The 9717-nt window shown below is 37.5% G+C and overlaps 1 protein-coding gene across 1 annotated transcript; it reads left to right on the top strand.

Moving 5' to 3' along the window:
• Positions 1-742: 742 nt before the first annotated feature.
• On the top strand, positions 743-1490 carry LOC146462899 (uncharacterized). Its single transcript, XM_085085056.1, has one exon. It carries the CDS (start codon positions 743-745, stop codon positions 1394-1396), a length of 654 nt encoding a protein of 217 aa, XP_084941182.1. The 3' UTR covers positions 1397-1490.
• The last annotated feature ends 8227 nt before the right edge of the window (positions 1491-9717 follow it).

Genomic DNA, 9717 nt, shown 5'->3' on the forward strand with positions numbered 1-9717 from the left:
AATAGCTAATAAAAAAAGCTGTGACGTCAGCTATTGTTTTTTTTTTTTTAGTATTTATAGACTGCAACTTACAAACATATTTTGACTCGATAATGACGTTTAGCTAACGTCGAAACGTCGTCGCGATCGATTTTTAGCAATTTTTTAATCTTGAAATGATTTTAAGAAATTATTTTATCGCAATTTTTTATGGTTAAATGTTTTTCAAAATCACTTCTTCTTCGTAAACCGAATAGCAAAATATTTAATATTTCCTTCTACCTCGAAGGCAGCACAAAACATTTTATCTCAAAAAACTCAAAATTCTCTAAACAATTCACAACATAGCCCTTGGTAAACTATTGCAAGAAATACATGCTTTACTTCGATCCGATAATTGTATTAGTCTTGAATTCACGGCTCCTGAACCTGATTTCGGTGTCTGACACCGGCCGTCGATAAAATCAGGAACATGGAACATTCCGGAAAATCCCGGAGCACGAAAAAAAAAAATGAATAATAAAAAATTAAGATACAACAAAAAAATTAAATAAAATAAAAATAAAGGAAAATGAAAAAAAAATGTGTGTATATTTATATAAAATAAAGAAGAAGTACGGAGTAGGTGGGACGGTAGTACAATGGGGTGTTGTAACTGACCACACTGGATGAAGGTAAAAAACTTAACACGACAGCGATAGGTCTACTATTACACTATCAAAGCCATGTAGACAATCGCTACAAACGGAGCTTACCGACAACAATGCTTGATCGCGCACACCGATTATCTTCCTCCTGGGCCTATTTCTCTGAAGAGGGTGATCGCCTAAAGAACGTTTTCGCACATCTTAAAGACCTTGAACGCTTGATAAATTCGACCATTAACACCTTCCTACACTCAAGAATAGTTGACCAGCAGGCCCCACAGACGCCGAAAGAACCAAGAGCCATTGTTCGAGTAGTCATACCGTTTAAAGATCAGGAATCGGCAAATTATGTTAAGAAAGAACTTAAGGATCTCAGCATAAAGGTGCAGACAACCAGCCAGCCAGTATTCGTTAGCCGCAAAATTGAGCAAGATCTAAAAGTACGCGAAACCAAGCCACAGATCGTCAACCAACAACGCGTCGTCTATCATTTTCAATGTGACCTGCGTTGTGATGCGGGTTATGTAGGCTATACGCGCGGACACTTACACACACTTGTGGATGGACATAAACAAAAAGCATCTTCAGTGTATAAACACTACCACGAACAGCATGACGAAGTCCCGAAAGACCTACTGAGGCGTTTTAGCATTCTGAAAAAGTGTAGAAATAAGTTTGATTGTTTGGTTAACGAAATGCTTTTCATCAGAGACCTAAAACCCACTCTGAACGTGCAAAAGGACTGTATTCGCGCAAAAGTATTTCTTTAATTAGCCTCAAACACTATATGCTAATTTATTGATACACCTTGCCGCAGACTCTGTAATTTTTTATTTTTCCTTGACAATGGCGTCATGAAGACACCGAAACGTCGGTTTTTATCGTTAATTTTTGCATGTCTCTAAAAATAAAGGAAAAAACGAAAAAAAAAGGTGCACATTTATATAAAATGAAATTACATCGTATCCGAAAAAAATTCATATAAGAAGAAGTACGGAGTAGGTGGACGGTAGTACAATGGGGTGTTGTAACTGACCACACTGGATGAAGGTAAAAAACTTAACACGACAGCGACATGATAGAAGTTGCCGCATTCTGTTGATTCTCGATTTGGTCTCTATCATGTCACTGTCATGTTAAGTTTTCTACGCATTCCGATCAGCCTTGCAGAAATTTGAGTCATTTATATTTTTGGCTGATTAGATCTTTCACAGATCCTGCGTATACTTGCAGCGTTTTCGTTGTGCGTTTCCTGGCAGATTGTTTGCTTTTACAAAGCTGTTCTCTACGCTTATAACTATTTTTCATATGAACAAAGTTTCTTGTTAGGCCTGTTTGTTTTTAAGATAAAATCCATTGAAAATAGCATGGAAGGGCAGAGAAGTTTTCGTGGCTTTCGTTCGAGAAACGGGTCCAAGCGCCCGAACGACCAACAAAGGAGTACAAATACGGAACGTGAGGCCCTAGGCGAAGACGCGGGAAGCCCGGGAGGGTTTTGTTAAAAAGACTGCTCGAACGACTTTTACTGTTCCACTCCGATCATCAGGAAATTGATATTTTGGTCAGCCGAGCCGGAACTGATCCATCTCTGGCGTAGCGGACGATAAGCACGTGCTGCAAATGGCGGAAAAGTACCTGCGCCCTCATTCAGTGTGGTCAGTTACAACACCCCATTTATCGTAGGTACTTCATATATCCCTTATTATAATAAGGGATACATGAAGTACATACCATTGAAGTACATACCCCATTTATACTACCGTCCCACCTACTCCGTACTTCTTCTTATATGAATTTTTTTTGGATACAATGTAATTTCATTTTATATAAATATACACACTTTTTTTTCATTTTTCCTTTATTTATTTATTTTTTTTTTCGTGTTCCGGGATGTTCCAGAATGTTCCATGTTCCTGATTTTATCGACGGCCTGTTTTAAAAATCAAACCAGTTTTATTCTAAACGAAAAACATCTAGTTTGATAAAGTACATAATTATAGACATTATGAATGGTATGTTTCTCATCTGAAGTGAAAATTAAGTATTAATTTTAGGAGATTTTTCAATATTTACTATTTTTTAAGTGATTTCTCGTGATGCCAAATTGACAAATTCGCGAGGCTAAAATCGTCAACTGGTACATCGTGTTGAGGATAAAGATTTACACCACGTGAAAGAGCATCATTTCTTCTTATAAAATCCCCTTTCAAAACTATGGGCAGCACAGAAGGAAATTTTTGAGGCCGTGAATTACAAGAAGTACTTTAGTGAAATTTGAGCTTTCCCGTCGGGGCAATCCGATACAAAAACTCAGTTAAACACAAACATGGCGCAAAGACCGTTGTGGAAACATGTTGTGTTTTCGTCGCGTATTCGTGGTGGAATTACGTAGACGGCAGCCTTTCGTTGTAATCAAAATAGAGTGACGTGGAGTATTCTTTCCCTAAACGTGGTTGTTTTTAGTCCAATTCTGATTCTTCTTTGGCATATAGGCTTTCGCTTTCCCGTTAATCTCATTATTTCCGATTTTGATCATAAAAAAAACAATCTTCGCCACAAATACTCGGAAACGGCGTCGGTCTCCTAGGCGAAGATGGCGACCCTTTGATCACAGAAAATCCGTGGTTCTTCAAGAGCTTTTTTCGTGGGATAATCGGAGAGACATCGGAAAATGTCGTAGCGTCGTTTTCTTGGTTCGGTGTAGACGAGAGATTCTCGTTAGCCCTTTCATCCAAGGCTGGCGTAGTCTTGTTCTTCAAGAGCTTTTTTCGTGGAATAATTGGAGAGGCATCGTAAAATGTCGTAGCGTCGTTTTCTTGATTCGGTGTAGACGAGAGACTCTCGTTAGCGCTTTCGTCTAAGGGTGGTGTAGTTTTGGTAGTTAAGCCTTGTTTGCAAACCAAAGCTGGAAGATGGCTGACTTGACTTCCGTTGACACGCATTTTCTCCTTCAAGTTAGGAGGCTTAATGTTCAGGGATGGCAAAAATTCTTTCGTGGAAGTCTGGAGTGTTTGCGCTCCCTGTTTCCTGTTTAAACACGATTTTGTTGCGTTAGCTTGGAGAATCCGTGGAAGTCTATCATCCAGAGAATCCAAGTTTTCTGTTAACACGATCAGTTCATTTTGTTCTACATTGTTCACGGTAGAACCAATTGTACGTTCAAAACTCTGTTGTTTTTGTGAGAAATTTTCACGCTTTCTTTTCTGTCTTTGAACATTTCCTAACGAGCGTGACTTCGTTAACTTCCTTCCAGGCAAACCACGGTTATCTTCTGCAGACGAATCCATAGACCTGTTCGTAACAGTATGAATTTCAACGAGATGAAGTTCTTCAACGCTAGCTTTTCCCCTTAAATCGTAAATATCGGTACACAGAAGCTTTCTGCCTAAGATGACAACTTCGTTTTCAAAATTCGCTTTACTTTCTTCACTTTCGTCTTTTTGCTGAGGGAAACTCGTTTCTTCGTCTTCGTTTACGATTTCAAAACCTTCAAATTTTGTCATACCTTCCACGAGTGAGTACTTAGATGCACGATGCTTGCAGTGCCGAGATCCAGAACTACAACTAAAACTGCATGACTTTTAAACATTAAAACAAACTTCAAACCTTAATTAACAAAAGAACTTGCGCCATTTCAAGGAGTGACAAAATAACTAACAAGTCATTAGAACGTGTCCACAATGAAAATAACTCCGCCTTGTCAATTTAGGTAATATTTTGAAGTTGTAAATTGCTTTGTTTTACTCCCTTTAGTTGCAGCGCGCTCACGTAAAGAGTATACACTTTTCACACCCCACTCTATTAACATCTGAATCCTCATTAACGTGTTCATATCTTTTATATGACTCAGATATTGAGAACTTCGCATAAAATCAACTCCACATACCTACGCAATGGAAACTTCATGTAAATGCAGGTGAATGATGACGTTTTCTATTTTTAATTAGTCCTTCAGCTGTAACCAAACCGTGTGGACAAAAACACTTCATTGGGGAGACGAAAACTGAAATAATTTGCTTTTCGTAGGAAACAGGATACAAAACATGAAATTGGGAGAGTTATATTTTAATATTCCTGCTATTTAAGATTTTGGTGAATAGCTTACAATAATCTTGGTTAGTTTTTTTCCGGCTAAAGTTTCTTCAGCCCTGGAAATTAGCAAAGATACTTCGGATTTAAGTGGAAAGTTTTGCTGCCATGTAATGGTGCCAATCCAGATTTGAACGGAAAACTAGAACCCAGTTTAAAGATTGGCTATGCGCGTCACGTCGAATTGGCTACAAATGCAACCGATTATGCCCCCTTCTATTAAAATCGAAACAACTGATTCACTAAATTATGTTAAGAATTTGACGTTCTGAGAAGATTGATAAAGAAACAACAAGCCCAAGTGTTAGGTCTAAGCAGTGTCCCGTACTTGAGTTGTTTATCCAAATATCCCACACAAATTTATAGAGCTCAGTAACGAGAAGCCACTCGCCTCCGAGCGCACAAACATGGCCGTCGGAAATCAAAAAAACATCTGGAATCCACTTATGTTGTAAAAGCAAATTAAATTGTAAATTATTGCATAACCGCATAAACATTTATCACAAATGTTTAAACTGATTAGACCGCTACAAATTGCCCGAGAAGTTACGTTTTTTTTTTTTTTTGTGCAGCGACGCAATTCTGCACTATGTTCACATGCGCATTACAAGCAAGTTTCCAGGCTCCCTCAAAACATATATAATAGGTTATCGACAACTAAACTTTTCGTGTGTGGAAACGCATCTTCGAACACTAATAGTTGTTGATTTAATTGAGTTGTCGATTGAAAATAGTCGTCAATAAAATTTACCTCGTCTGTTGGGGCCCTTCATGTCACACCGTTAGAAAGTCGAAAATTCATAATGCTCTATTTTCAAAGTGAAGGACCCTATCAGACTGAAATCTCTTGAGACTGAAGAGATGTTTTCAGTTTATCTTACGACTGATAACGATTAAACTTCAGAAGGTACCACGGTTTTTGTTTTTAGAGTTTGATGACGTGAGATGAAACTCCCGAGAATACGGGAACCTTGTCATTTTTGCTTGACTTTTTGTTTTGTTTGTTTGTTTGTTTTTCTTACAATTTTCGGTGCCCAAGGGAAGGTGACCGCGTAGTGCTTCCTCGTGTATTTTCCTGTTAAAGGTTTCCTGTCGTGGTCTAACAATAGTAAGTAGACGAGTAAAAGCAGGATACAACGTACTATGTGAAAATATAGTTCACCGGCGAGGACTATATTAGAATCCCGGTCTCCTGCATTCAAGGCAGACGTGATAACCACTACACTACAGGCGAACCTACAGTGACAGCGGACGAAAAAGCACAGCTAAATTATCCTTATTTCAAGTTACACTAGAAACAAGAAAAGCCACTCTCTAATGTTTCTTCATAGCTCAAATTTTAATCAGATGTAATAATCATTGCATATCTGATTATCGACAAGATTCATGGTTGCGGTTTAGCATCTTTTCAATTTTAAAAAAATTGGCCGAAAAACGCAGAAAGATCGTAGAGATCTCCTTCCACTGACGTCCGGCGACAAAAACCAAATTTTCCTCGTATAAGCTTCGCGTTAAGATCCTAAAACATGCAAGTTCTTCTTACGCTAAACAACAATGCCGATTTCTTTTATTGCACCAGCTGCAGTGAACACGATGCCATAAAATCTCTAATACTGTTTAAATTAACGAACATCTTTATCGTTTTGTACATATAAACATTTGAGATAGATATTATTTTAGCGGCCTTTCATAGCTTATTTCAGGCAACAATCCTTCATATTTTCTTCGTAACGCGCGTGCCTTCTTACGTTTTCTCGCCACCCAATGAAGAGTGTTAATTTCGCCACGGTCTGCCATCGTGTGACCATCGGAATGGTTCGTGAGCTCGGGAGAATTCGGCAAAGAGGGTACAGAAGCTGGAACTTCCTGTTTTGAGCCACAACTGTTCACTACAGTTACTAACCCTGAAGTTTTCAGCAAAGGCAACGAAATTGATGCATTCATAAGAGGCGAGCAAGCAGCAGCATTTTTTCGTCTTGGAGAAAGACGTTTGCCTTGTATAGGTGGCAATGTTTCGTTGACTGGACTCAAAGCTTTCCAGTTCGCCTTCGCTTTTTTTGACAGTTTACCTGGAATGGAGGTGGTACATGAGCTGATTGCCGGCATTTGAACCTTTTCAGCGTGAGTGCTTTCATCTTCTTGAATCACCTCTTCCTCTTCCTCTGAAATAGAATGCTGTGATTTGGGCGAGGAAATGAACGAATTGGTTGCCAGACAATTACAAGCAAGCTGTGTCTGACAAGTACAAGGTTTGCTTCCTCTGTTATCGTCTTTTCGCTTCTTTTCTTCGTTTAATCCCCTCTTGCCACTGTGGCTTATATCTCTAGAATCCTCCAGGCTCCTGCTCTTGCTCTCAAAATTATTGCCTCCCTTTCCAAAATAATTACAATCATTCTCGTTCGTTGGTTGCAAAGATCCATTTTCGCGGCTCCAGGAAGTTGAAAAATGGTCCATTTTTGTCCATGAATTTAGATTATGTGTTTTTGGCTGAATAAGAATGGTAAGAAAAAAACATTGAAATGTTTCGCTGCATTTTAAGCTCCCTTGATGGAGTTTAGTGTTTTCTTAAAGTAAGTCTGTACGATGGGGGAAAAAGATGTTGACGACGCAAATTGTAATGTTAGTCAAGCGACAAAATCATTGCAAGTGGCGACAGCCCTAACCGCTGTCTATAGTTAAAACAAAAGTTAACGCAAATTCTTTGTGGCAATTAACACCTCAGAATTTGAACTTTAAATTGGTACAAAACTTCAACAATGAAGAAAAATTAAGCCAAAAGAAGTAGGCAGGGTCAAGCATTTAGCGATAAAAAATAAAGCATTATGAAACAATACGGAATTAAAGAACTTTATCTATCGACCAGATGAGAATGAAATGTTAAGTGCTTTGCAGATTGTTTGGAGATGCAATTAACATCAGACGCAAACAAACCCGGCGCCTGCTACACACGAGTATTGTTCAAGGCCTTGGATTCCATCAGCACAAGCTCGTCCAAGGCGATATGGCTCTAAATTTCAAGTTAAAATAAATAAGAAGAGGCGTAAAAATAAGATGTTACGTGCTAACTGAAAATATTGTTCTCCGGCGAGGATTCCAACCCCGGTCTCCTGCATTCAAGGGACTAGGTTCGAGCCATATTTTCACTTGGTACGCTATATATTGCTTTTACACGTCTACTTGCAATGTTCTGTTCATATAACAGATTGTTACAGAGATCCTATGTGGAAATATGGCTTAAGTCACTTAGTATGAATATTGCTTGCGAATTAAAAATACTTGGTGTGACCAAATAAAAGCTAGTTTAATAGTACGTCAATTTAAATGACGACATTTGAGCAGTCGTGGTGAACAAGGTGTTTTTAACTTTTGAGTCTGTCTGTGGATGAAATCCCGTTGTTACCAATCAAAATGAAGGATTTTTTTGTAATTTTATTATTTTAATTAATATTGCAATACGGTTCATTAAAACAACTCATACTATTTACCGTGCACTCCGTACTTACACAATCAAATTAAAACGACTAATCGGTACTTTCCTGTGGTGCTATTTATTACGCTGAATAAGATGGCTCTAACTTTTGAATCTCTGGATAAAATGAAAGATTCTTTTGTAATTTTATTATTTTATTTTTTATTAATATTCTAACTTTTGAATCTTTGCATATAAATCCCATTGCTACCAATCAAATGATAGATTTTTTTGTAATTTTATTATTTTTATTAATATTCTAACTTTTGAATCTGTGGATATAAATCCCATTGTTACCAATCAAATGATGGATTTTTTTGTAATTTCATTATGTTTATTAATTTTCTAGCTTTTGGATTTGTGTATGAAATCCTATTGGTACCAATCAAACGAAAGATTTTTTTTGTAATTTTATTATATTTATTAATATTGCAATACAGTTTATTAAAACAACTTACAGGGCCAGTTATTTAAACGGAGTCTAACTTAGGCCGCGGCTTAAGGCAATCAGTGGGCCTTTAAATTTGTTTATAAGTGTCTTATTTTAAGTAGATAAATAGTTTTCTAGTCTGGGATGTAAGCCTTCTTGTTATCGTCGGCAGCAGACAATGTTTAGATATGATTGTTGGCAAAATTGAAAATGGCTTAGAACATGGTTTTGTTAAACACCGTCTAAACTGTCTTTCAATAACTGACCCACAGTCTTTACTGCGCACAGAGTACTTACACAGTACTTTCCTGTAGTCCTATTTATTTTTATTTTATTTTATTAGCTTTGCCTTTATGATACCAAAAAAAAAAAATCACAATCAATATGTCAACGTTGGCATGGACATCGCAATAGCTAAGTAGCCAATTACTGCGGGCCCAGAAATAAAATATATGTAAAAGAAAGAAAGAAAAAACATATCACATGCAGCACATTATTGGTACGTCTAGAAATCTTGTGGAGTTGCATTTCAAACAGATGGTTTTAAACGTTCGAGGGTTGTACGGATTGTAGTTCATTCTTACAGCACAAGAGTAATAGTCACAGAGAAGAGGTTTGAAACTAGTAAGAGTAGAATTAGCTTAGTCCATTCTGCCAGTGAGTAAGTTCCAGATTCTGGTTGTTCTAATAAGAAAAGATTTCTGATGTGTTGTAGTTCTACGCTGTACAAGGTGGTATACGCGGATGAAATCCTATTGTGACCAATCACATGAAAGCTAACGCCAGTCAAATGCTTTTCTGTGGCACTTTTATTATGCTGTGCAAGGGCAAGGTGTTTTTTAACTTTTTAGTAACTCAGTAACGAAATAACCCTCAAAGTTAACCATTTAAGTGAAAGCTACTGAGCAGTACTTTCCTGCGGTGCTGTTGTTGTTTTTATTCGAAGATTTTTATTTGCCTTAGACACACAATGCAATATTTACAGTACTACGCACTGCTTACAATACTTACAAAGTTACAATACTTACTATACTAACTGTATGCATGCTATAGTTACAATACCAATAATACTTGCCTGTGATGCTGTTTATTATGCTGTACAA

Source organism: Pavona decussata, unplaced genomic scaffold, assembly GCF_977016875.1.
Source record: "Pavona decussata unplaced genomic scaffold, jaPavDecu1.1 SCAFFOLD_184, whole genome shotgun sequence".
Classification (NCBI taxonomy): domain Eukaryota; kingdom Metazoa; phylum Cnidaria; class Anthozoa; order Scleractinia; family Agariciidae; genus Pavona; species Pavona decussata.

Bases quoted from the DNA above. Each gene is read 5' to 3' on its own strand.
- LOC146462899 (XM_085085056.1), top strand. From the start codon at position 743: ATGCTTGATCGCGCACACCGATTATCTTCCTCCTGGGCCTATTTCTCT.